This window comes from Ochotona curzoniae, unplaced genomic scaffold, assembly GCF_017591425.1.
Source record: "Ochotona curzoniae isolate NIBS_2020 unplaced genomic scaffold, NIBS_Ocur_1.0 contig_3819, whole genome shotgun sequence".
Lineage (NCBI taxonomy): Eukaryota > Metazoa > Chordata > Mammalia > Lagomorpha > Ochotonidae > Ochotona > Ochotona curzoniae.
The window spans coordinates 5,301,805-5,329,067 of NW_024466004.1; the positions used below are offsets into that span (position 1 = coordinate 5,301,805).

General features: G+C 41.0%; 1 protein-coding gene across 1 annotated transcript in view; it reads right to left on the reverse strand.

The window, feature by feature from the left end:
* Nucleotides 1-27,263, reverse strand: part of KIF6 (kinesin family member 6) — a 361,582-nt gene that overhangs the window by 227,532 nt on the left and 106,787 nt on the right. Inside the window, exons 7-9 of the mRNA XM_040983056.1 lie at nt 10,791-10,997; nt 2,685-2,828; nt 1,454-1,540 (exon numbers count right to left, since the gene is read on the reverse strand). Coding sequence (XP_040838990.1) covers nt 1,454-1,540; nt 2,685-2,828; nt 10,791-10,997 — 438 coding nt within the window. The remainder of the gene's footprint in view (nt 1-1,453; nt 1,541-2,684; nt 2,829-10,790; nt 10,998-27,263) is intronic.

Here is a 27,263-nt window from a genome sequence, read left to right on the forward strand (position 1 = left end):
TAGACCCACTTCAGACACAGGAGACTGCTCAGCTATCTGAATTCTTTCAACGAAAAGTCTCCAGATGAGTTTAAAGGAAAAAAAAAATATTGCTCCAACACCTACTATATTTCATCCCCTTAAATTAGGAACTAAGGTTTGTTTTTTGTTTTGTTTTGTTTTGTTTTTTCCTTGTCTTTAGGCTAACAGCTCTGCCACTCATTCTGCAGGGTAAGGTTATAGGGCGGCTAGCAGGATTAGGACAGCAGAAGAACATTGCCCAAGAAGTTTCATTCGATTCCATTGATTTTTTTTTTTTTTTGGCATCCTGTGTTGTTTTCCCAGCTGGGACACCTGAGTGCCTCTGCGATCAGAGCAGGGCCAGCACTGGAAAGAGAGCCTGTATCATCACTCACTGTTGTCTCCTGCAGAGCATTCCACCAAGGGTGCCTGTCGCTCCCTGAGGCAAGCTGCATAAAACAGCCCCATCAACCTCTCCTTCTATCCTTCAAGGAAACGATTTCAGGGGAGAAAGCATAAGCAAGGAAGTCATTAATATGGCTAAGAGTGAACTTGAGAATTTTGTTTCTGTAGTTGAGAAATTTGTAAATGAAGCTCTCTTCGTAAGATTTCAAATCTCTCTCCCTCTCAAGTCTATATTAGCTTACTTCCCAGAGAGATTTTCTAAAATGCTGAGTGTCTTGAAAAAGAACATGATTATGGGATTTTGACAAAATTGAGATGTTATATTTTGACATTTGCTGCATTCTTATGTATTGGTTCAGGGTTGCATTTCATCTACAGAAAACTGGCAAAATAGTGGGAAGAAATCTGTAATTATAATGTAACTTGTAAGGGTTTTAAAATTTTGACTTAAAATGTGCTTTGATAAAATGAAATTTATTTTTTATAAAACTAGAAGCTAGCTTGTTTTTTCCATGAATCAAACTGATAATTAACTTTTAAAAATCTTAGAATAAGTAACTGTCCTGTTACTTAATGTGATTTTATTTATGAGCCATTCAGAGTTTTCTTTCTCTGTAGGTTTTTATAAAAGACGGCCTATTACTTTCCCTAACAAAAGCTGAGCTGTTTGAAAGGCCAGGACCTGCGAATGATCGTAGTTGTGTATGATTCCACCGTGTGGGTCTGCAGGACTCACTGCGTGTCTTTGCAGTGAGCAGAGGAGCACTAGAGGTAGGCACACTGACTCCTAAATGAGATGGTCTGGGTTTGAATGCTGACCTTGCCACCTGTTAGTGCTACAGTTCTGAACAACTTAGCACCTCTGGCTCCGCTCTGAGATATGCAAAACACAAGTAGAGATGGTACCTACTCTTAAAGTTGTTTTGACAGTTAAATGATTTAACTCTCAGAACATGGCCTGGTACAGAGCCAGTTACCCCCTCTGCCAAGTATTAGCCAATCTTTGATATATTTTGTTTCTTTTTAGCATACTTGAAAAGTTGCTTACCAATCTGGGGTCGATTTCTTCATTAAGAACAGCTTGGTTCTTTATGAGCGCCACTCGTTGTGCAAATCTACAGGTGGATATAGACTCCTAACAAAGTAAAATATTTTCTTAAAACCACTATGACATAGGTATTTCTCTATAGATAAAACTGAATTTTTTATTCATAAGAAAAAAAAGGTGCACACTGAAAGAGTGATGTGCATAAAATATCACAGGAAATATGAGAGTACTTAAAAAAGTCTCCAGAAATTTCAGTTAAAACATGTTTTATGTTGATGCAAAAAATTTGGAATCTGTGTATTTGAAGGGATCTTCAAAAGCTGCATAGAAAACCTGCATTATGTAAAATCTGTGCATGGATTTCAAACATTTTTGCACCGATATAATCTTTTAACTCCATTTCCCACAAACTGTTCAAAGTACCCCACTCAGCTCCCAAATTAGGGAAGTTTGCTCTAGGATGTTATTTTCTGCCAAACTTTGTTATGGTCTGATAACAGTGACCGATGCCAAACATGCGGGAGATCCTGAGGTCTTAACTGGTGACTGGCGTGTGTTTCTAATGATCGATCTGTTAAAGCAGAACCACATATGTAAATCACAATCCTAGTAGATAATCCATGAGCATGAAAGATTACGAAATAAATATTTGCAACAGACCAAAAAAGAGGGACTTTTCAAGGCATCTTAGGGCCAAAGCTTGGCCTTGTCAGAAGTTCTCTGCTGCTTCCCGTTAGCCTCTTTTTGGGGGGGGGGGGTGTTTGGATCACACACATTACACTGTGATGTTTCAAACACCACTTGGTTCTGAAACCAGGCAGGGAAGCCCTTGCCAGAGGCCTCCCGGGTACTCTACTCCCATGACATATCTAGGAATGTATGCCAGGGATACCCAGGGTGTCCATCTCTTTATAATCAGGAGTAGACTGGAGCCGGAAGTGGATGGATGACTTCTCTCCTGTCTCTGGCTGAGAACTACACCATTAGCAGGCTTCCACAACTGGTTTATGAGACCTTCAAGCTGTCCAGCGTCATGTGAAGCCAAGTCTTTAGTGCAGCATTACAATGCCAGCAAATAGCTCCAATCTGTGAATTCAGTAGGGCATTTGCCTCTGAAGGTACACAGAACTCAACCAGGCTACCAGGGATGGAAACCCATGCAACACCCTCAACTTATAAACTTGCAATTACAACTCCAGACTCAGATCTCTAGAAAGAAGAGCCCACATACGTCAATATTCCTTTTCTCCAATGAGAGCGTTGCGATCATAGTTGTCATGCAGTTCCCCCCCAGGCTGTCTCTCAGGACACTGGTCATCATGGAGTTCCTATAGGGTATGTGTGAACGGTGTTTTTCTGAAAGAGCAATGATAACCTGTAGTATGGCAGAAACAGGACAACATTACCTTGGCAGAAAATGCACACACAGTGACTTCACAACAATAAAAATGGAAATAATATCTAGATGGAGGGTGACACCAAAATATTGGGCATAGAATAAATATTTAACAATAATATTTGGCATTAACATGGTAAAGATGGGTTAAAGTAAATGTTACATAAACATAGCATTGCAAAGCTCATAATGTTTGGACAGATGAAAGAACGTGTATAGAATTGGATATATTATTATTCTGTTTCCAGCTGTTGGGACATTTTTATAAAAACATAAGACCTTTTACAATACCTATTTAAAGAGGGGTTTTTTTCCCCTAGAGTATTTGTTTATTTGAAAGTTAGAGTTACTGAGGAAGAGGGAGAGAGGTCTTCTATGCCCTCGTTCATTTTCCAAATGGCCAGGCCAAAGCCAGGGGCTTCAGTTGGGTCTCAGGTATCAGGGACCAAACATTTGGACCATCTTCTGCTGCTCTGTCCAGGGCATTAGCAAGGAGCTGGTTCAGAAGTGGAGCAGCTGAGACTTAAACTGGTGATCATGTGAGATATCTTTGTTGGAGGCAGCAGCTTTATCGACTACACCACACCACCAGTCCCATCCACTTACTTTAATTCTATAAAATTGAGTGATATGTTCCATTTCAAGATAGAAGAAACAGAACAGGAAATAAAAACTATGTGCAGCAGTGGAGGATGGTGGCTGGACCTTAAGATTTCCTTACAAGATTGTCTGGGGGGCCCGGCGCGGTGGCGCAAGTGGTTAAGTCCTTGCCTAGCACGCCCAGGATCCCATATGGGCGCCGGTTCTAATCCCGGCAGCCCCGCTTCCCTTCCAGCTCCCTGCCTGTGGCCTGGGAAAGCAGTCGAGGACAGCCCAAAGCTTTGGGAACCTGCACCCGCGTGGGAGACCCGGAAGAGGCTCCTGGCTTCGGATCGGCATAGTATCGGCCCGTTGCGCTCACTTGGGGAGTGAATCATCGGACGGAAGATCTTCCTCTCTGTCTCTCCTCTCTGTATATCCGCCTTTCCAATGAAAAAATAATAAAAAAATAAATCTTAAAAAAAAAAAAAGATTGTCTGGGAACACATCCTTGTCCTACTAGGGCATAACTCTCAGCATCTCTGCCTCAGACTTTTCATCTGTAAAACAATGATCACAACAATCTCTGCCTCACAGATAGTTAGGATAGTTAAAAAAGTTAAAATGCACCAGTTACTTTGAATTGTAACCAGCCCAGAATAAGTGTTACAAAGGTGTTTTCTATAATTGTAATACCCTGATTCAACCCAAGCTTGTTCAACCTATACTTCTGAGCTTCTTAGGCATTTAAGTGAAGGTAATAGATGGATGAATTTTAAGACAAGATGAAAAGACTGTTGGGGTTGTCTCTAAAGGGCTGAAGACCAGGGGCTCAGAGTTAGCCTGAGAAGATTAATTTAATGTTAGGATGTCCTTTGCAAAGTAACTCGAATTGCATACCCACAGAACTTGACTTTAGGGACATCACAAGATGCTCTCATGAAATTACCTCTGCCAATCTACCTACCTTTGTTCTAGTCCACCCTCCTTCCAGGTGTGACATTCCCATCATCAGATATTCTTACACTCCTTTGTTTCACAAAATAAGATGGCACTACATTCAAGGTTGCTTTGAACAAAACCACATAGCTCTCACTAGTCTTGACTTAAATGCAGGGTCACCAACATTACTACAAACCAGCAAACCTTTGATTTCTCCCTACCCTAAATACTTTTCATTTAAAGAAAAAAAAAGCCTTCCAGGCTTTTTCTTTTGGTATATCCATCTTTTTCTCTACCCAATTTCAATTTGAGCCAGTGACCATCCTCCTGTTAGATATAAGCAAGCCCAATCAGGACTACCTTATTCCTTGGAATCTCTGGGTGCTCTGCCCTTCCTTCCGCTACATTCATTCTCTCCCATGACTGCTCTCGTCTATTTTGCTCCTGGATTCACTCTCCACTCCTCACTACTGCACCAAATTCTTTCATTTGAATTGCTTCCATTCTAGTAATAAACTAAGATGGCTCGCACCAGCATCATCAGCACCTCTTTAATCAGAGGAACATGGATTGCCATTTTGTTAGGTTGTTCAGTCCGTCACTCAACACTGTGCACTAAGAGGTATGGCTAACAATGTGTGCTCAACAAATTCCTGTGACATGAATGAAGAAGATGAATTAGCTCTACAGCTTCTAGGTAAATGAAATTGGGAAGAAAATGGGGAAATGTTGTAAACCCAAGGCTGAGTGGCAAGGGATGCTAACGGAGCTCCAGGCCTTGAAGGCAAAAATGACAAGTTAAATACCTAAAACCTGTGAATAGGACCAGCTCCCATACCAGAGGGTGGCCTGATTGATGTGCAGAGTGGCATTATTATTTATTAATCAGCAACTAAATATCTAACAATTCTTTACTCTGAAATGCTTTCATAGACCAAGTGTCACTAGTTTTATTTTGCTCTAGGAAACAATATTGGTATTTTTTCTTAAAAAAAAAAAGCTCTTTATTTGAAAGGCACAGTGAGAGAACAGGAGGGAGAAAGCGACAGAGTGAGAAAGCTTCCCCATCTGCTGGTTCAATCCTTAAACGGCCACAACAGCGAGGGCTGAGTCAGATGGTAGCCAGGAGCCAGGAGCTTCTTCCGAGTCTCCCACATGGGTTCGGGGCCCAAGCACTTGGGCCATCCCTCACTGTTTCACAAGGCACATCAGCAGGAAGCTGGGTTGGAAGTGGACCAGTGTCTCAGGTGCTGCCTTAACCTAACACCTGCCCCCTTGATATGCTTTCTATTCACAAAGTTATTATGAGTTAGATGACACAAAGAAGGATATACTTCCTATACTTCCTCTTGATATTACTGTAAATGATGTGTTGGTAAATACGCCTCTGATTTAAAAAAAATCAATCATAACTTGCTTAATCTCATTCAGATAAATGTACATCATTATATATATTCATATATATATATTCAATATATTCAAGTGAATATATATATTCAAGTGACACAACACAATGGAACCAAATAGCTTTCAATTACGAAGGGATTTTCTTGGCTACTGTAATCGAAATATAAAGGGCTGCAGGTATGAAATGGCCCCCAAAGTGAGCACCACGACCAAGGAGTCAGTTGTTGTTCACATTCTCTGTTCCACCATCATCCTCGTGGTGGAAGTCAGTTCTCCTCATGGCCACAGTATGGCTGCTAAATCCCATGGCACTACATCTTTATTCATAACCTAGATAAGAAATATTTTTTCCTTCTTTTAACTTATTTTTTATTGAATAGTCAGATTTACAGAGAGAAGGGGAGACACACAGAAAAATCTTCTATCCACTGGTTCATTCCCTGCAACAGCTAGAGCTGAGCCACTGTGAAGCAAGCAGCTTCTTCAGGGTCTCCTACACAGGTGCAGGGTCCCAAGGCTTTAGGCCATCCTCTACTGCTTTCCCAGGCCATCAGCAGGGAGCTGGATGGGAAATGGAGCAGCCAAGACATGAACCTGTGCCCATATGGGATCCTGGCGCTTGCAAGGGAAAATTAGACAATTGAGCCATGATGCTTGGCCTGGGAAGGGTTTTTCTTCTCTAATGATTAAGCAAAAGACCTCAACTTCTTAGGAACCATATGGGCTCTGGGCTTATCCTTGAACCAATCACTGCAGCCAGGAGAAAAGACAAGTTCCAATTTGCTCAGCTCAGGCAGGAGCTGCCCCTGGAGCTGAGATGGGCTCCTGGCTGCTACTCCCTGATATTGATGTTACAGAGGCCATTCCACTGCCCTCTCTGGAGAAGATTCTACAATGGTGAAGAAAAAGAATTAGTCATTTGAATGGGATTGTAAATTAGAAAATAAGGTCTTAAAAACTGAAGAAGACACTACATTATAAGAAAAAGAACCCAGAATTTGCAAGTTAGAATCCAGTCTTCCCCACTGCGTGATCTTATGCAAACTGCTTACATTGTTTTAGCCTGTTTCCTTGTCTGTCAGAGTGGGAATAGAAAGCTTTGTCTTGAAGAACTATTTTAAAGATCAACAGAGATCATTTCTGGTATTTTGCAGGAGGCTTCAAAAGATGCTCTTGGGCCTGGCATTGTGGCCTGGCGGCTAAAGTCTTCACCTTGAATGCACCAGGATCCTATGTGAGTGCCGGTTCTAATCCTGGCAGCTCCACTTCCCATCCAGCTCCCTGCTTGTGGCCTGGGAAAGCAGTCAAGGATGGCCCAAAATCTTGGGACCCTGTACGCACATGGGAGACCCAGAGGAGGTTCCTGGATCCTGGCTTCGGATCGGTGCAGCTCCGGCCGTTGCGCTCACTTGCGGAGTAAATCAGCAGATGGAAGATCTTCCTCTCTGTTTCTACTCCTCTCTGTTTATCTGACTTTCCAATAAAAATAAAATAAATCTTTAAAAAATGCTTTTGAGGAAAACTTTCTGGGGAAGAGTACTGCATGCACAAGGGCTCTTGAAAAACCAAAAATACTTTGGGAAAGAGAAGCAATTTATTTGTGCATTTGACAGGAAACATTTGACTCGAAGAGACTGTACACTTTTTTTTTTCTTTTAAAGATTTATTTATTCTTAAAGTGGCCACAGTGGCCAGAGCTGAGTCAATCTGAAGCCAGGAGCCAGGAGCTCCCACTTGGGTGCAGGGTCCCAAGCCTTTGGGCCATCCTTGACTGCTTTCCCAGGTCACACGCAGGGAACTGGATGGTAAATGGAGCAGGTGAGATATGAACCAGTGCCCATATGGGATCCCGGCATATGCAAAGTGAGGACTTCAGCCACTAGGCTGCACCGGGCCTGAGTCTGTTCACTTTTGAGCAGCTGTGAGGCTCTCACAGTATCAGTCAGTAGGGCAATTCTGATTCTGCACAGTTTCCAGAACCAATGCAGGCTCATTGGTATGAGACATGCCACCAAACTCTTTCACATTCCAACTCTTACATACTAAAATGGAAAGAGGATGGAGTAACAACCAGGAGACATCTATGGGGTTGTAGTATAGCTGTGTCTTACTGGGTGAGGGAATCTGTGTGATCTGCCCTTTTGCAGGATAACAGACACAGCCTCCTTTCCAGAAACACATTTACTCCTACTGCCTGACACATCTCATAGCACCCAGTGGGTGCTCAATCATCATTTGCTGATTAGAGAATGAATGAAACTAGTTAAACTAAACTGTGTTACACTCCCAGTCTCATTAGTCCAATACAGTAGTATATAATTCAATTGTAAAAACGCTTGAATTCTGTTATTTCATTAAGTATCTTATGGTTATTAAAACTATTCTTAGAACATACTTTGGGGCACGGTGGGTTAAGCTGCCACCATCTCCAACACTGACATTCCAGCTGTTTTATTTCTGATCCAGCTCCATGTTAATGAGCTTGAGAAAGCAGCTGAAGATGCTTCAAGTGCTTAGGCCCATCCTACTCACATGGGAGACCGGGATGAAGCTCCTGACCCCTGGTTTTGGCCTGGCCCAGCTCCAGCCATTGTGACCATTTGAAAAGGAGATATAAGATTCTTTTCCAGTCTTTTCTCTGTTACTCTCCTTTTCAAATAAATAAATTAATTAAACATTCTAACTTTTCTGTACTTCTTAGGTCTCTCTTTTATCTTTCTCTGTGGCATTCCCAAACTCTCCTATTGTTCTACCGGCTCTGTGGAGGTTCCTCCTCGACCTACTCAGCCCCCAGCAATCTTCTGCATACATGGTAGTTCTCCCTTAGTTCAATTCTCCCTCCTGCTTTCTAGAATCTCTCCACTGTTGCAGGCCGAGCCTTCTCCTTTCCTGTAGACACTTGGATGTCAGTGTAAACAGCAGCAGTGGTGCAATGGGTTAAACGTAACACAGAGCCAAGGGAATGTGGGAATGTCACTGAGGCCCCAAGTCAACCAATCCCCCTGGACTGGAGTTGGAGGTGACTGGCTCACCCTTCGGTAAGGCCTGAGCCGCTCCAATCCCCATCCTTGTCTTGTTCACGCCTACTCATTCTTGTAGGCTCTGCTTAGCATCACACCCATCCCTCATTGCTCCACCACCAGAGAGCCCTCACTCTTACCTTATCTCACGCTCACCTCCTCTGTCTTAGTCAGCCTCTCATGCCAAGCTCTTCTCAATCCCTGTCCTTTCCTTTCACAGCTGTTACCTAGACTACAGTGGCATACTGAAGGACTGCTTATCTAATCCACATGTCTCTACACACAACCAGGGCATTTTTGGGGCAAAGATGGTTTCTATTTGTTCACCACTATTCCAGGCACAGTGCATAGCACAATATCAGTCCTTATAAATATGTTAGATGAATAAGTAGCAGAAAATCAAATGCCATGTGGCTACCAAGACCACTGGCATGAGACTGATGTTACAATCATTTTGAAGAGATGCAAGTGAGGGTAGGAATAGTTTTTTTGTGACAAGTAGCAGTTTGCAAAAGCCTTATGGCATGGTTAAGAAAAAAAAAAAAGAAAAGAAAGATTAGGGCAGAGAATCATTCTTGAGTGATTACAACTGATGGAAAGTTTGATCCAACTGATGAATATAATTTTGTATGAACAGATGTGAATTAAAACAGTGTTATCATCTAAAACAAGTAGGCACATTTGTTTGAAATAAAGCACTTTGAATACAGCCCATTATGTTTTCATAGCATTGTTCTATAAGAATCCCATTAAGTAAAAAGCTCTGTTAAGTATAAGTAGTGTGCAGTATTGCAGCAAGAAAGAGCTCAGGAATGCTGACTCTTGGCAAAACACTACAATGAACTGGATGTCACGTAGACCCTAATCTCTGGGTTCCACATTATTGGAATCCATTTGGTCTGAGACTAACAGTGTGCTCCTTTATCAGACAGACTCCTCTGGGTTTCTCTCAATCCACTTCTTCAACCAACGTGGCCGCTAGGAAGCATTTATCACCAGGACAACATCAGTCTCAAGAGTTCATTAAGCAGTTTAAAAACTTTTCTTTTGCCTCAATCATTTTAGCCCCCAACACTCATTAACAAGCTCTGCCTTACCAATATTCTCAGTACTTCTCCCCATTGTTTTGTGAACATGTCTTCTCTATCCTTTTAAAAAATAAGGAAAGAAACAAAGAATTTGGAAGTAGGTGTCATCTTTAACAAGACTTTTACTCATAAAGCTGAAAGGCACTTGAAAGATCATTTGATTTAATCCATTCATTTTTAAAAAAGTATTTTTTTTTACTTTTAATATAGTTAACTTCAGATGAGGTTTCTCTAACCTCAGAATGAAATTCTGATAATTAAAAGTAGGGCAATTAAAACTGGTGGATTACAGTCAACTTGGGGGTAGAGAAACAGAACAAAAGCGAAGGTTAAGAAAATGACTGCAGGGTCAAAACTGCTAACTAGATAAAAGCCATTGGAAGCTGAAAATATTGATCATCTACAACTTACGTTCCCACAGTTAATCTATTAACTTGGAAAAACAGGCAACAGGAGTTAATTACTAAGCTATGTTCAATCCCAATACCTCACTTACTCCAATAAAGGCAGTAAGTGAAAAAAGGCACAATAGACTTTAGAGCCAAGCAAACACGGGTTTAACTCCTTGACAGCTGACTAACATTGAGAAGACCATGAGAGGGCTTGAACTTTCAACTCTCTTAGATAAGGGTAACACAATATAGGCTTATTGAGAAGTTTAAATTAAATGGTGTGTACAAAATGTTCATAGATACACCAGTGTTTCTAGTAGCACTACTCACAGCCAATGCATAGGGAATCACTCAAGTGTCCACAAACATATGAATGAATAAAGAAATCAGAGAGCATACATACCATTAAATTATGTATATATGTGTGTATATATTTTACCACGATAAAAGGAAACACAACAAAACAGAATGAAAATCTAGGGGCATGCCTGATATAGTATCTGCCCATTTTACCTGTTCTAAGTAATGCAGTGACAAGTTGATGTACTTGGCCTCCGTTAGAAGCTGTCCCCCTACTCCAGTCTTTGCAACTCGTTCTGAGCCAGCCAGGTCCACCAAATGGAGTTTGGCATGTCGGACAGTTGCAGATCCTGGCTCCTTGCTTGATAAATGAATGGTGAAAATGCAGTGAGAACGGGTTGAAGCTTGATTCATAGGAGTCTATGAAAAAAGAAGTTGAATAAAAACAAATTTAAAAATGAAAGTTATCTAAGAAAATCAAAAGACTTAAATGTTTAATGTAGGACATTTTCCATGAAGGCAATATTCAGGTGGAACAAGACGACTCCAGACTGGGACTAAGTCAATTTTTTTAAAAATGTAAGCTCCTGGGTGGCCAGTAACAAATGTGTTCGGTTGATTCAGAAAGTGAAAAAGAGTTTCTATTGAGGTAGAGGTTAAACGCTCTTACCAACATAATTCTGTATCTTCACTTTAACTAGCTGTATTGAAAATACTAATGTCAATCGCATAGAACAAGAGGGGAGAATTAGTCACCAAGAGCATTCATTGTCCCAACTGTAAATACAATCTACAAGGCCGACATCACACTGCCACTATTCAACACTAAAGTGAAGTTCTAACCAACATGAAAGGCAATTAAAAAAAGACATAATATTAGGAAAAGAAGGGATTAAAATGCAATTATGTTAAGAAACAATGGTAGGGGCCAGTGTTGTGGCACAGCCCATATGTGAGTGCTGGTTCAGGTCCTGTTGGCCTGCTTGGTTTCCAGTCCAGTTCCCTGCTAATGCTTCTGAGAAGACAGCAGAAGATGGCCCAAGTACTGAGATTCCTGCTCATCACAGGGGAGATCTGTATGGAATTCCTGATTCCTCGCTTCAGCACTGCCCACACCTGACCATCATTCCCATTTGGAGAGTGAATCAGCAGGTTAAAAAAAAAATCTGGCTCTCTTCTCCTTATCACTCTGTCATTCAAATAAAGTAAATCTTAAACAAAATAAGAAACCATGGTGGTTTACTCAGAAACTCTAAGAGAATCTACAAATAAACTGTTAGGAATGAAAAAGTTTGTCCATAGAAGGTCTCCCCAAGAGGCCACTGAACTTATCTGGACAATAAGACGCTGAACTTTATGCTAGGCATGTGTTTGCAAGCAATGAATCTCAACTGAACTTGAACTATGGTTATGCAACAAGGTGGAAGAATCCACCATGGGGGGAGGGGTATGGGAGGGGTGGGGGGGATCCCCAGCGCCTATAAAACTGTACTACATTATATAATGTAAGCAACAATAAAAAAAAAAAAAAAGAAAAAGTTTGTCAAGTTGATGGGTGCAAGATCAATACATGAACTCACTGAAGTTCTAATAACCTAGTAATAACGGGTCAAAAAATATGTAAACTATAAGGAAATGTTACATGAAAAAGGGGATCTGAATAGACGGTGTTGTAGATACCAAAATATCATTTCATAAATGAAAAATTAAAAATGCACATATGAATTTCTATATATCTACTTGAATGTGAAATGTAATTGAGAACAAACATGTTACAAACCAATCCTAAAAATTGTCTAGAAAAATCTTCAGATAAAATGAAAAGTAATTCTGTGAAAGAAGGATGAAAGGAATTTGTGCTGACAGATCAAGCTGTGCCATAAAGCCACGGTGTTTACAACACTGGAGCAAGAGGCAAGTAGGTCAGGAGGACATACGTTGCTCACTGAGGAATCATGTTCAGGACATCATGCTACAGAAAGGATGGACTAATAAAATGGTGCTAGAATCACTGGCTTCCTAGCTTGAGAAAAACTAATTGTTTTCCTTTTAAAGTTTTATTTCTTCATTATGTATTTGAAAAGCTGAGAGACAGAAAGGGAGAGAGAGAGAGAGAGAAAGAGAAAGAGAGAGAGAGAGAGAGAAAGAGAGAGAGAGAGGAGAGATATCCTTTATTTATTAACTCCCCAAATGCCTGCAAAAGTGGGGGCTGCATCCGGCCAAAGCTAGGAGCCAAAAACTCCATTCACGTTTCAGGTCTCCCACGTGGGTGCCAAGAACTCAAGTGCAGGTGACATCATCTGCTGCCAGGATGCGCAGTGGCAGGAAGCTCAATAAGAAGTGAGGGGGGCACCCAATCCCAAGCACTCAGATGTATGATCCAGGTTTCTAAGCACTACTTTAACTTGCTGTGCCATAGCATCAGCCCACCAAAAAACAAGTTTGGATTGCTTCCTCACATTACATACACAAATAAATTCTTGAATGGATTAAAGCCATATGTGCAAAGTAACACCATGTTAGCATTAATACAAAAAAATACGGAAACATATTGCAATCTACTCAAGATAGTGATGAATACCATAAGATAGGACAGAAAATAAAATTGATTTCAGCTATCTAGTCAAATAGCTCAAAGGTTTATAACTTCTGTGTGATAAAAAAAAATGAGGAAAATGTTTGCAAAACATATGGGTGACAAAAGATTAATAAGTGAGATAAAGAGCTCCCACAAATTACTAAGAGTTCAGGAGAACAGTGAGCAAAGGATGAGAATAGTTACACCATCCCATCCAGCAGCAGTCTGGCTTTCCACCCGTGGATGTTGTTGAAGAAGCACCACAGAAGCCCCACCTGCCACCCTTGTCATGTCTAAAGCAGAGTCTCTGATGGAACCTGACAGTTTAGGAAGCTCTTACTGGGAGTGCTGCACCGTGCAACCACCGAGGAGTGTCTGCTCAGCCTCTGTGTTTGATGGAGAGCATTCACATACTGTGAGGTGATGAGAGATCCCAATGACCAGGGCTCTGGGAGCTGTGCAACTGCCACCCATGCCATCAGAGAAGCGGTGGTTGGGTGTAGCCATGAAGGCAAGGCCACATAAAGTGGATGCCAGAATTGGTGGGACCAAAGAGGTCCATCTCTAGAGAAACGTCTTAAAGCTCCAGGGGCTCTCCTTGCTGCATGGGTGTTCTTTGCTGATGCCGTGAAGCAAGACGTGGAAGGACATCACCTCAGAGACCATTTGGAACAATGTGAGAAAATTGAAGTGATTCAGATTGAGGCAGTGGAAAGGAGAGGCTTTGCTTTTGTGGCTCCTGGTGACGGTAACTGTATGGAGAAAGATGACCATTCAGAAATACTGCCCTGTGAAAGGTCACAGCTGTGAAGGCAGGGAGGCCTTGGGGAAGCAGGAGAGGGCTGGTGTTTCAGCCACCCATGAAGTTGAAGAGGTTCGGGGAACTTGGGTGGCAGCTGTAAAGATATTTTTTGGTGGCAATGACAACTTTGGCTGTGGAAGAGATTTCAGTGGCTGTGGTGGCTTATGGCAGCAGTGGGGGTGGCTACAATGGTTTTGATAGTGAAGGCTGCAAGGATTCCTTCAATTTTGTATCTGTAAAGGGAGGAAGCTGAAAAGAGCAGCTCTGGCCCCTTTAGTGGGGCCAATGCACCAAACCAAAGTGTCTCTGGAAATTCCAGTAGCAAGAGCAGGCATGGCCGTGGCAGACAGGGTGGGTAATGCCAGGAAACGGAGCATGGCAGGAGGACGAGAGCCAAAGAAGGGTCAGGTTCCAACAGAGTTGTGGAATCAAGCACAGAGCAGGCAGGACCCAGCTGCTGTAGCAAAAACATGCTCCCATGAAAAGGCAGACCATTTCAAGGACTGCATTTGCCACTAATTGTACACCAGGTTCATTTAGTTTCGGGGGAGGCTGTAAAACATTCCTACAACTACAAAGGGTTTTTCTGTAGTTTTTTAATCTTTTTTTTTTTTTTTTTTTGGTAACCATGCTAGCTACTGACTGCTAAATGTAACAGTCTAATACTGCTGCTGAATAACATGCATCTTTTAAAGAGCAAGGGAAAAAAATCTAAAACTCATCCATAATCAGGACCATATAACTTACAATCTTAAAATTAAACCATTTTACACCCATCAGATTGGCAACATTAAAAAAAAGAAGTTAAGTCTAACACAACAGATGTTGTTGAGGGCATAAGGAAGTGGAAACTTACATATACTCCTTGTGGGAATATAAATTTAGAAGTATGAAATTTAACAATATGTGGCAAAACTGTTAGCCCTATCCCACAAAAGGCATAATTTCCTAGAGAGAACGCTTGGGCAGGTGCACCACTGTGAGACATGCACAAGGACATTTACTGCCATGCTATCTGGAACAGCAGGAAGTTGCTGTAGGCTGTACAACTCAACTGGACGTCTGGTGATAGCAAAAAACTAATAAATTGAGATAATCCAAACTATAGGGAAGTTAAAATGAGGCAATTTTTGGATAGATTAGCATGGATAGATTTCTAAAATAGAATGCGAGCAAAATAGCAAGTTGAGGAATGATATGAATGTTATGACAGAATTTATATAGCATATTTTTTTAAATAAAGCACTATAATTAATTGTTCATGGAGCTATAACTTAGGTTAGTAAAAGTGTTTTGGACATCGGGTGTCTGTTCCCCCTCCCCTAATACTGAGGCAGTTAGGAGGTTGGATGTGGCTTCGCCCCCTGTCTCCTCCCTCACTCCATACAGGAAGAAGAAAAAGAAAATGCGGAAACAATAGTCTCATTCACTTTCCCCTAATTCTTGTCCCTTCCCACCCTAATCAACTATGTAAACATAATAATAAAAAAGTGGATTTTTTTTTATAAAGATTCACCCACTTTTATTGGAAAGACAGATTCACAGTGAGAAAGATCCTTCATCCATTGGTTCACTCACTGTGACTGCAATGGCTGGAGTTGAGCTGACCCAAAGCCAGGAGTCTCTCCTGGGTCTCCCATGTGGGTTCAGGGTCCCAAAAATTTGGGCTATCCTCCTCTACCTCCCCATCCTCCTCTACCTCCTCCTCTACCTCCCCAGCACAAACAGGGGAGCTGGGTGGGAAGTGGAGCAGCCAGATCAAAGAAGGGTCTACAAATTATTGACAGTGGTTCCCATTGTGAGGGATGGAAGTAAATAGCCAATCTAGGTACTTCTGCTTTACCCGCAATACTCTTATTTTATTTTGTAATCAACAGAATCAAAGTTGGGGGTTGTAAAACCATGAGAATCGGTCACATTATTCTCCGTCCTTTTTTGTTTTTATTTATTTATTTAGTTAGTTGCAAGAAAGAACTGAACCTGAGCCAAGATGTAAGTGATGAGCTAGCAGTATCGTCTTCTCAAACAATGAAACTCTAAAGAAACTCAAAATGAATATTTATATGAATAAATACATTCAGGGTTCCACCTGTGAGAAATGGGATTTAACCAACGAATTTCAATATGGATACACATGCATTCAGTCAGGGATAACGTATCTGGATGCTATTTCAGCCAGAAATTCTTTCTTTACATATAAATTCTTGATACACACCATCATTGATTGACACCAGCTTGCAAATACACAGATGTCAGAATGCTGGCATGGCTTGGGTGATGATGATGTAGCTAGTGAGTTAAACAGGCTGAAAATTCGACCCATTACTTTCTGCCACAGTAACTATATCCAAAGCTAGGCAGTGTGTGATTTTGCGTGCTAAAGTGGATCAGCAAATAACTGTGCATGTAAAACCGCAAAGTCAAATTTAGAATCTAAGTTGAGGTGTTTTGGAAGTGACTGTAAGTTATTTGCAGAACTTAAACATGGGTTTCATTTCACTCTTATATTCACACAACAATAAATCCTCAAGTACTGCAGCAACAGACAAATTAACAACTGACATAAATGAATAACATGGAGACTGCTCTGGGGAGCTGTCTTCAGCTTCAATCCTGATCTCATGAAACCACAAGAAAACGTGGATCACTAACACATATTGGAAAAATGTACCCATTTCAAAGGAATACGAGATTCTACACAAAAACTCAAGTTCTATATCTGGAGTCGGTAATTAAAGTGCTGCAGGAGTGCATGACTAGCTTTGTGCTGTCTCATAAATATTTTCGGCATGAAGTAGTGGTCGGTGTTCTCCCAGATAAAAATTTCGTAAGCCTCAAAAACATTCTCAATGTGCAGCTGTTTAAGTGTGGTTGGATGTACCGGTGTCTGTTCTTCTTGTCTCTTGGGCAGGCCCCAATGTTTGTCCTTTTAAAGGTAAAAGTGTGTTAGAATGTTTCTGAGACTGCCTTGGAACAGATGGCACCAAACGTTTCATCATAGTCATTCAAATGGAAACACACATTTTAAATGTGTTTCTGGCACCATGGACTGTGCCTCTGGAAGCAGTCCAGGGATGATTCATCATCTGTGTGCTGAGAGCATTCACATTTCTTATCAGACCATCAGCACGGCCTAGGCAGTGCAGATAAGAAGGGAAGACTCAAACTTGCTCTTGAGGAACTTATAATCTAATCAGGGGCTAAAGCCGAAATGTGTGAAATAACAGTAAACGTGATGTGAGAGAGAAGCACAGCCTACAGTAAAGGAAGACTTCCCTCCCACCCCCCGGGGCACTGAGCATCCCAAACCTTCAGGTAACATCTGCCAGGGCCAGGCACTCCCTTGTCCTGGAAGTTCTCCGTGCTCTGAAAACACGCTTCACGGACGGGCTCTCCTTTCCAGCAGCTCTCCTTCTTTTCCTTTAAGGTGCCTTCTTCCCTCCAGTCTCTGAAATAGGTGTGTCTAAGCTATGGTCATCATACTACTTCTCCTTGGACAGTCACCTACAGCTTCAATCCTCACTGTCTAGGATCCTAGTATCATAAAAACAAAACAAAACAAATAAAAGCAAAACACAACAACAACAACAACAACAACAAAAGCCAGCACATTTAAAAAGTCTTCTAATTTCTGTATCAGTGCTCTGGTATCAAATCTGCTTCTATCATTTGCTAGCATCAAAAGCTTAGGCAAGTCCCCTGACATGCAACTGTAACAGCTGCTTTGCTGCAGTTGTTTTGTTTTATTTATTTATTTTTATTGGGAAGGCAGATCAAATTTACAGAGAGGATAGAAAGATCCTCCATTTACTGGTTCACTCCCCAAATGTCCACAATGGCTAAGCTGAGTTGATATGAAGCAAGGAGCTAGGAACTTCTTTTGGGTCTCCCACACAGGTGCAGAGTCCCATGGCTTTGGGCCATCCTTGACTGCTTTCTCAGGTGATAAGCAGGGAGCTGGATTGGAAGTACAGCAGCCAAGACATGAATTGGCATAATCCTATGGGATCCTGGAACTTGCAGGGTGAGCATTTAGTCACTGAGCCTTCACTCTAGGCCCACCGCAATTTTGTTACATCCCAACTGAGTGGTCTGTGAATTGTAAATGAACAGATTAATGATGTTGACATTCACTCTGCTCAGAAGCCTCCCATGGCTTTATTTCCTGCTCAGGTTCTCTGTACATCAGAGTAGACTATCCAACAACTAAACTAATAATTTACCCCCAAATACCTTGTCAGCATCTTGAACATGATATTTCCCAAAACAACCACATCACGTTCCCTCCCCATGGATGGAAATTCACTTCATCCTCCTCTTGTTGGATTTACACTACTCTGTACCTCTACTCCATGTCACCTCTCATCTGAGTTACTGCATTTGCCTTGTTATTACCTCAACATTACCATCTTTGGGATATTTGGTTTTTCAGCATCGTCATATCTACAAATGGAAGTCTTCTGTAGAGTTGGGCAGAACAGCAACATTCCAGGGAGACCACCTCTGCTCTTGGTCCCGCTGGATAATACTTGTGAATATTTTCCAATTGGCTTCAGTCTTTCAGATTCCTTCAATTTCTCGTTATATCCAAAAGGCTATTTTTGAGACTTTATTATCTAAATTAAATTCTATGTGTCAATTTTTGTAATACTATCAGAAAAATGAGTAAAATTAATTTAAGATGAATCAATGTTGACTCTTTTTTAGTGGCTACCAGCCATTTTTTAAAAAGATTTGTTTATTTTTATTGGAAATTCAGATATATACAGAGAGGAGGAGAGACAGAGAGGAAGATCTTCTGTTCATTGATTCACTCCCCAAGTGACTGCAGCAGCCAGAGCTGAGCTAATCCGAAGCTAGGAGTCAGGAGCCTCTTCCAGATCTCCCACGTGGGTGCAGGGTCCCAAAGTTTTGGACCATACTTGACTGTGTTCTCAGGCCACAAGCAGGGAGCTGGATGGGAAGCGGGGCTGCAGGACATGAATCAGCATCCATTTGGGATCCAGGTGAGGACTTTAGCCGCTAGGCCACCGTGCCAGGCTCCATTATTCAATAATAATCCTTCATCACTTTATTTTTCTAGTAAGATTTATTTATTTGAAAATCAGAGTGATAGAGAGGAGGGAAGAGAGAGACATTTATTTTCTGTCTGCTGGTTCACACCACAAATAGCTGCAATAGTTAGAGTTCAAACAGACCAAAGCCAAGAGTAAGGAGCTCTTGTAAGGGGCCCAAGTACTTGGACCATTTTTCATTGCTTTCACCAGGCCACTAGTAGGGAACTAGATTGGAAGTGGAGCAGCTGGGACTTGAAGCCATTAGAGATGCTGGCATTTCAGGCAGTTGCTCTACGTGCTATGCCACAATGTTGGCTCTTCTCCTCTCCTCTCCTCTCCTCTCCTCTCCTCTCCTCTCCTCTCCTCTCCTCTCCTCTCCTCTCCTCTCCTCTCCTCTCCTCTCCTCTCCTCTCCTCTCCCTCCTCTCCTCCTCTCCTCTCCTCTCCTCTCCTCTCCTCTCCTCCCTCCCCTCCCCTCCCCTCCCCCCGCCTGCCCTCCCCTCCTCCCCTCTCCTCCCTTCTCCTCTTCTCTCCTCTCCTCTCCTCTCCTCTCCTCTCCTCTTCTCTCCTCTCTCTTTTTTTCCCCAAGGTTTGGCATCAAAAACATTCTTTCCATTTTCTGAATTTGGTTTCCTTCTTAGAAAATCCTTCTTCTTCCATCTTATCTCCAGTATAGAGCAAGTTTCCTTTTCACTGAAGGCCCACCCATTTGAAAAGGTCACCTCCTTTATGAAGGCTTTTACCTAGACTTTGAGTACCATGAGAGCAGCAACTGTGTCTTGGTCATCATGGAAACCCTAGCAGATCATAGAAGTTCTAAAAATGGGTTTGTTTCTCTCTTTTTTTAATTGTTGACTTTTTCTCATTTCTCACTTTCTGGCATCTCTACGTTCATTTTGTAATTTCTAAAAACAGCTCTCCAAATCATTCCGAGAGTCCATCAGCAAGCCTTGTAAGTCCATGGTGTAAAGTTCACTTGAGTCTAAAAATTAGAACTATTTGAAACAGCTGGGAAGACTTAAGTCTCTCTACCTGCTTTGGGTTTTTCCTTGTTGTGTCCGATTGCAGAGCTCCAAACCACTACCTTCTACATCTTCAATTACCTTTGCTCTTGCCTAGAATGTGCTCTTGTCTGTCACCTCTCCTCCCCCGATGGACATACTCAAAATTCAACTATTGTCATGAACTTCCTTGGACCACTCCCAGCTGGCTTGAGCTATGGAATTCAGAAAGGACATTTAACATTTCTGCAAATCGTAGTCTCTATCACTGATATCCAAATCCTGGAACAATCCAGAGGATAGGCTGACCCATATAAACGCCCAAGTGTTTATCATTAGCAAAATCATGACATTGCCATGAATGATTTGCTTCAGAGGCTAGGGAAGTGTCTGGTATGATCCTGCCTGTTGCCAATGAGTGTTTGATGGCCAGCTGATTTTGTGTTTTGTAAACAGAGTGTGGTATATCTGTGAAAGATGACTCAGAAATTATCCTAACACACAACAGTGGCTCCAAAATGTCCTGAGCAGCAGGGCTTAAACCTGCAGCATGATTGTGGGAACTGTGTTTGAAACTGCTATTGTAGAGCACTTTTACATGATACAGAATTAAGCTCCAAGAAAACCCAATGCCTGCCTTGAAGACTGGGGGACAGTGCAAAAGCCCCTTCTCTCTTTAACCTTCTGCTCTTGAACTCTTTACTGGCCCTAGCTCAGCTACCAGCCCTCAGTAAACAATTATTTCATCGAACAAACCTGATTTTCAACAGAGTAGAAGACACTCCTGGGTTGAAAGCTGCATTTGAAAAGAAGAAGGATGAATATTTTCTGTGTTCATGTGTGTATATGGACATTTTTAAGGTTTGGGAGGAAAGATTCTATAAGTGAAATATGTTCTTTTAGTGTTTCCAACAATACACTATTTTTTAAGTTGATTTTTTTCTGTTTTTAAACTCATGTGTTTCCAATCCCTTCCAAAAATGATTGCAGATAATTAATACAGCTTTCAATGACTCAAATAACCTTTCATATTACACTACTGTTTTTCTAGGATTCTTTGAGTGCTCACTTACTTCTTGTCATAACTTAAAACAGTTATTCTATTTCCATATAGCAAAATCATTTTTTTCCTTGTTACTCTGCTATTTTGGGAGTGAAATAAATTAATGAGAATTTCTAGTACTTTACAACAGGCGATGGAAAACTTTTTTTTAGGTTGAATGGAACATGGTAATGTGCGTTCCTCAGACTCTGTAAAACAAATGACCTGAGTACAACAGCAGCAAAACCACAGAACATACTCTGGTTCTCCATGTCAATGCCACCTTGGTTGATGGCCCTTCTAACTGACCACCTACTTGATCTGTTCCCTCTGCTTCTTTGTTACAAATCCATGTCTGAAAACATAAACTCCAGGGGGTTTCCAAAATGCTTTCTAAGCTGCCATATCAGCCTTGTGGGTTAAATCTCACCCTAAACTACTAAGGATTAACTATTTATCGCCATTGATTAACTGATTTCTTAATCTGGAGCCTGCCATAGTAAACAGATTGGATGAAGAGACCCACGGTGCCTCTGAAGTACTCCACCTCAGCCTGCAGACTGAAGCCTGACCAAAGGCAGAGGTCTAGCTCACAACTTTTTAGACAACCCAGGGTTGCGTCAGATCACACTACTGAGCAATTGCGTATCCATCTGGAGAGCCCTCTATCAGAAATAAGGGTCCTGAACTTCTCTTTCCTTTCAGCTTTTTCTTTTCATCAGTTACTTGCCTTTTACAAAAGATACCAAGGCAATTTTATCCAGTGACAGGACCCTAGGTCTTTTTCTTATCCAGCATATTGTCTAAGTGGTTTTGTGGGAGAAAAAAAATAGATTAGGCATGCTGATTTCATTTAAAACTTTAAAAAATAAACTTTAGGGGCAATCTGGAACATTTAATGAGAAAGTTCTGGCCATTATAATTCACATTTCTAATAAGGACAGTTTAATAAATCCACTTTTATCATATATCCTCTGAACTAGTTTGTAAGCCATTTGATGGCTTTCAATTTTCACATCCTCAAAGACTGATTGGCTGAGTTAATATGCTTTTTGAAAAACAGAATGTCAGAGTCAATGATGATGTTGTTGAATGTCAAGATCCAGAAGATAGCTTCCCTGTGCTTCATTTTTCCAGGATTTCAAAAATCAACCCTGGCCTGGCACTGTGATGCAGTGGTTAAGGTCCTCACCTTGCGCACCCCAGGATCCCATATGGTTGCCAGTTCTAATCCTGCCAGCCCTGCTTCCCATCCAGCTCCCTGCTAGTGGCCCAAATCGTTGGGACCCTCTCCCACGTGGGAGACCAGGAAGAGCTCCTGACTCCCGGCTTCGGATTGGCTCAGCTCAAGCCATTGCGGCCACTTGAGGAGTGAACTATCGGAAGGAAGATCTTCCTCTCTATTTCTCCTCCTCCTCTATGTATATCCACCTTTCCAATAAAAATAAATAAATCTTTAAAAATAAATCAAATCCCAACACATTTATATACCCAAATCTAAGTCTGAAAAGTGGCAACACATGTGGCAAGTGAGAAGGCACTGTACTAACCTCCAGTTGGAATTCTATTCTACTGTCACCCTGGACGAATATCATATCCTCACCAGTTGAAGGTCTGCTCTCTGAACAAGTGAAACTAAACACCACCTCTTTCCTGCCTTCATTTTTCTTTCTTGAGTGCAAAAAGTTTACATTCAGTCCCCCGTGGTAGAAAGAAAGCACAGTGGCCTAGCACATCCATTTTTCATCTTTTAAAATGAGTTTACTGCTTTACTCTCTTGCGCATTGACAACTAGAATACTGATAGTGATAATATACCAAGCAGAATCTGGATAGATATTTTCATACTTTTATTCCCATGAAAGAAATGTATCCCATTAAACTGGATTGTAATATCTCCCGGTGCTTGAGTTTGGACTTCCAGACCAGAAGCAAACATGAATTTGGAGACAAAGTCTGTCACAGTGGGGTTACTGAGGGAAGGACTCTGGAAGAACAGATGTTGGATGCCAGGTGTGTTATTTTGCTCCACTGCACAGTTCAATGACATTTCTCCATATTTTTTAAGATGCTACAGTTCTCTATGTGGCTATGAAGATCTTATGCTATCGGAATTGACAAGACTTGAAATAGCATTACCCAAAATATAATAACCTTATTTGTTGATATTTACATGGGCTAAAAAGCACCCTAACGGCCAAAATTGACTTTATACCAGTTTCTTCCAGAAAGTGTTTTTAAAAATATTTATTTATTTTATTGGAAATGAAGATTTACAAGAGAAGGAGAAACAGAAAGATCTTCCATCTGCTCATTTGCTCCTCAAGTGGTCACAATGGCCAAAGCTGAGTCAATCCAAAGCCAGGAACCAGGAGATTCTTCTGGTTCTCCCCAATGGGTGCAGGATCCCAAGGCTTTGGGCTGTCCTCTACTGCTTTCCCAGGCCACAAGCAGGGAGCTAGAAGGGGCAGCTGGGACAGAAACCAGTGCCCATATGGGATCCTGGCACATGCAAGTGAGGACTTTAACCACTAGGCTACTGAGAAGAGTGTATTTTTGATTTGCAAGATGAGACACACCACAATGTATCTAAGTTATGATCTCAGAAATAGTTTTAATCAGGGTATTTCCAGATGTCTAAACCTTCCCATTTATTTCCTGCTCCCACCCTATCCCCGCTTTGCTCTGTATCACACGATGCTAAGTCTCAAAGACAGCATTTTCCAAGACATTTATAAGCTGGCATCCAGCTGGGAAGATTGAGTTAGGAAGAAACACATTGACACCCCCTTCCCCAAGCATTTGGTATAGTGGTTATGTATAGTGGTTATATATTCCATATCCCACATATGCCTACAACCCATATCAGAGCGCCTGGCTGCGAGTTCCAACTCTACTTCTGATTCAGTTCCATACTAATAGACACTTTAGGAGGCAGCAAGTGATGGCTCAGGTACTTGGGTCCCTCCCAAGTAACAGTGTAAAGGAAAGGAGAGAGAGGAGATGAAGATAGGAGAGGAGAGAAATGTTTTCCATCCAGTTGTTCATTTCCCAAATGGCACAAAGGCTCTTTCAAACAAACAAAATAAAACAGTGAAAAATAAGAAAAACACAGAAAGCACTTAAGGGATTTTGCTTTCTAGATTATATAGTTGACACAATTATTTAATTTTTTTAAGGATTTATTTATTTTAATTAGAAAGGCAGATTTATACAGAGAAAGAGAGACAGAGAAAAAGATCTTTTGTCTATTTTTCATTCCCCAAAAAGCCATGACAGCCAAAGCTGTGCCAATCCAAAGCAAGGAGCCAGGAACCTCTTCTAGGTCTCCTATGTAGGTGTAGGGTTCCAAGGACCTGGGCTTTCCTTCATTGCTTTCCTAGGCAATAAGCAGAGCTGGATGGGAAATAGAGCAGCTGGATTAAACTGTTGAGCCATGGTGCTGTCCCCGACATAATTATTAAAATATGAATGTGTATGCTATGTAAATTATACCTATTTGTTTCTTATTATGATATATAAGGAAGTGAGTTTTCATATACATCTTCCCCCTTTCCTAACTGAAATTTCTTACAGAGAATCTATTGCACACTGATGACTTCTAGGCATACATTTGAAGGGATTTAATGATTCCCATTGTGCTGTGACCAACGTTTCTCTCCGAGTTCTTTGATTACCTCTTGGTTAAGTTTCATTATCAAACAAGTTTTACACAGTATCTGTGTGCTTACCTCTTGAATTTATACATGCTTTAAAAATATTGACCTCTTGCTATTGTTTTCTGAAGACATACTGACCATTTGGCTGAGTAGACAATTATTAAGACATGCATCATCCTTGCTTTAGAACTTAAGAGCTTATTCTAGAAGTTGCAGTGTTTTCTGGCACTGAGTGGTGCTATGGAAAAGTCTCAGAACAATCTATTTTATTTTCATTCATAGTTGTATTTTCTGACTGTTGCCCTAGGGCTCTTTATTTAGTTTTGGAATTTAGTGGCAGATGGCATTAGTCTCAGAGTTGAGTTCTTTCAGCTTTTTCCTTTGACCTGGTATGTCCTTTCTCATCTGCAGATTCAGATGATTCTAACTTTTAGGAAACTTTCCTCTTTCTCTCTAATTCAATTTTCCCCATTGTCTTTTTTTTTTTTTTACTTTATTCTTGTGTCAGTCTCCTAAGTATGCCTAAGTTGATCTCTCTTCTAAGTGTCAGCTTCTCTCATGATGTTTACATTCTTGGTCATTTTTCAGCCACATTTCTTCCTCCACTGTCTCGTCCTCACTTTGACCTCCAATTTCTTTTCTTGTTCCTCCTTCTTTTTCACTTCTAATGGTATGTTCATCTCTTTTAATGGCTTTTTTCTCTTTAATTTCTCTTGTCCATATTCTTCATGTTTGCTTTTCTTCTCTCATAATGATTAAAACAAAACAAAACAAAACAAAACAAAACCTACAGTCTTGAGCCAGTGTTTTAAAGCAAAGATTGCATTTAGGTAACACACTTAAGATTATAAAGAACATGTCCTCTGCTCCCTGCTGTGGTCAACCCTTCAAATATATGCTTCTTTTAGCCTTGGCATCGAGGCTATATGTAAGGATAGGCCTTGGTCTGTTTGCTTTCTGATAATGTAATCCTTGAACAAATTCACCTCTTCTTAAAGAGAAGTCTAGGGCACAGGTGAGGGGAATATTTTCATATTACATTTGTTATATGCTTCACTTTAAGAGCATAAGCTTTTCTCAAGATTTTGCATGAATGTCTTCAATTACCAAGTCCCTGAACCCTACTAAAGGACATCTTTCTTGGCATAAGCCTAAACCACTGACAATAAAAAGGGCCTATGTTTAAGGGTTCTTCTTTAGATCCACTCTCTAAAGTATAGCATGAATATCCATAAAATAGTCCCAGATTCTTCTTCTACTCTTGCCTATGCTTTTAGATCTCATCACCCTAACCAAGAGATCATTGGATTTGCGTCTGAGAATGGTGACCCTTTCTTTAACGGAAACTCGATCCTGCCTGAGGTTGGAGGACATATGTGCTGGCTCTCAGCACCCTCCCTCATCATAATTCAGATTTCACAGTATTTGGCAGGTGTCCTCATGGCTTGAGGTTATGGCTATTTCCTTGTTTCACTGAAAAGATGGCTTTTCCTTCCCCTCTATTTTTCATTTTCTGTTGCTGTTGTTGCTGGATTCCAATATCAGGGAATAGAAGTGACTTTTTACTGCAACATTTAGCCACAGATGAGATTTTTTAAAGATTGGAAGGAATTCTGTGACTAAATTTTCACAGCCCAAAAGACTGTGCTGTCCCAACCATGTGTACAGAATAGGCACATCACAGATATGTAATAATGGCTATTCCCAGACCACTTTAATCACTGTTTCAGAATGCAAAACTCACGATCCGTGTAAAACCACTAAACTGGGTTAGAATGGAACAGAATGAAAACTGTGTTGTAACACAGAAGTACTATTTCAAATACACTGGATATTTCTCCTATGGCTCAAAAGTAAAATGTGAGAAGTGGAAAGAAATGCCCAGCATCTAGAAAGTGCTAGAAAATTTAGTTTATTTCCTCTTTTACCTTTTAGACACACCTATTGCTTAAGAGGACATAAGTGTTGACTCATCTTTTGCCAAGGCTTCTAGCACCTACTGGGACCTTTTAATAGATGAATTCTATCCTTATCCTAGAAAGCCCAGGGTCACTATGTTTTGTAACTGCTGTGTATTTTTCTTTTCCCAAGCATACAAATTCTGAGATAAGTTTGCTAATTATATACAACAAATATATCTTGCAAATAAAAAAGCTATAAGATTGTCTCAGTCAGCATTCTTCTAATTGCCCAGCGCAGCATAGTTTTAGAACACAAACTGTAACTGAAACGCCCCTCCTTTCCACTCACACCACACCAAGGGATCAGCGCTTAGAGCAGTGTTAACACAGTGAAGCTGCTCTTTTCTTCCTGTGCTATCCTCATGTTAGTAGACAATGTGTCCCCAGACAGCCATTTGTGTAACTCCAGCATTAACCCATGAATGCCACTCAAACCTCTACAAGGTCAGACAACTCACTCCAAAAGTTTGTGAATGTGCAAAGCCTGAGAGCTTACAGAGTATATCAGTATAACCTAGATGAATCTAGTATGTTCTTTATTTTTAGCAAAGAATTAGATATAAAGACTGCTTAATAGCTCTTGGGAAA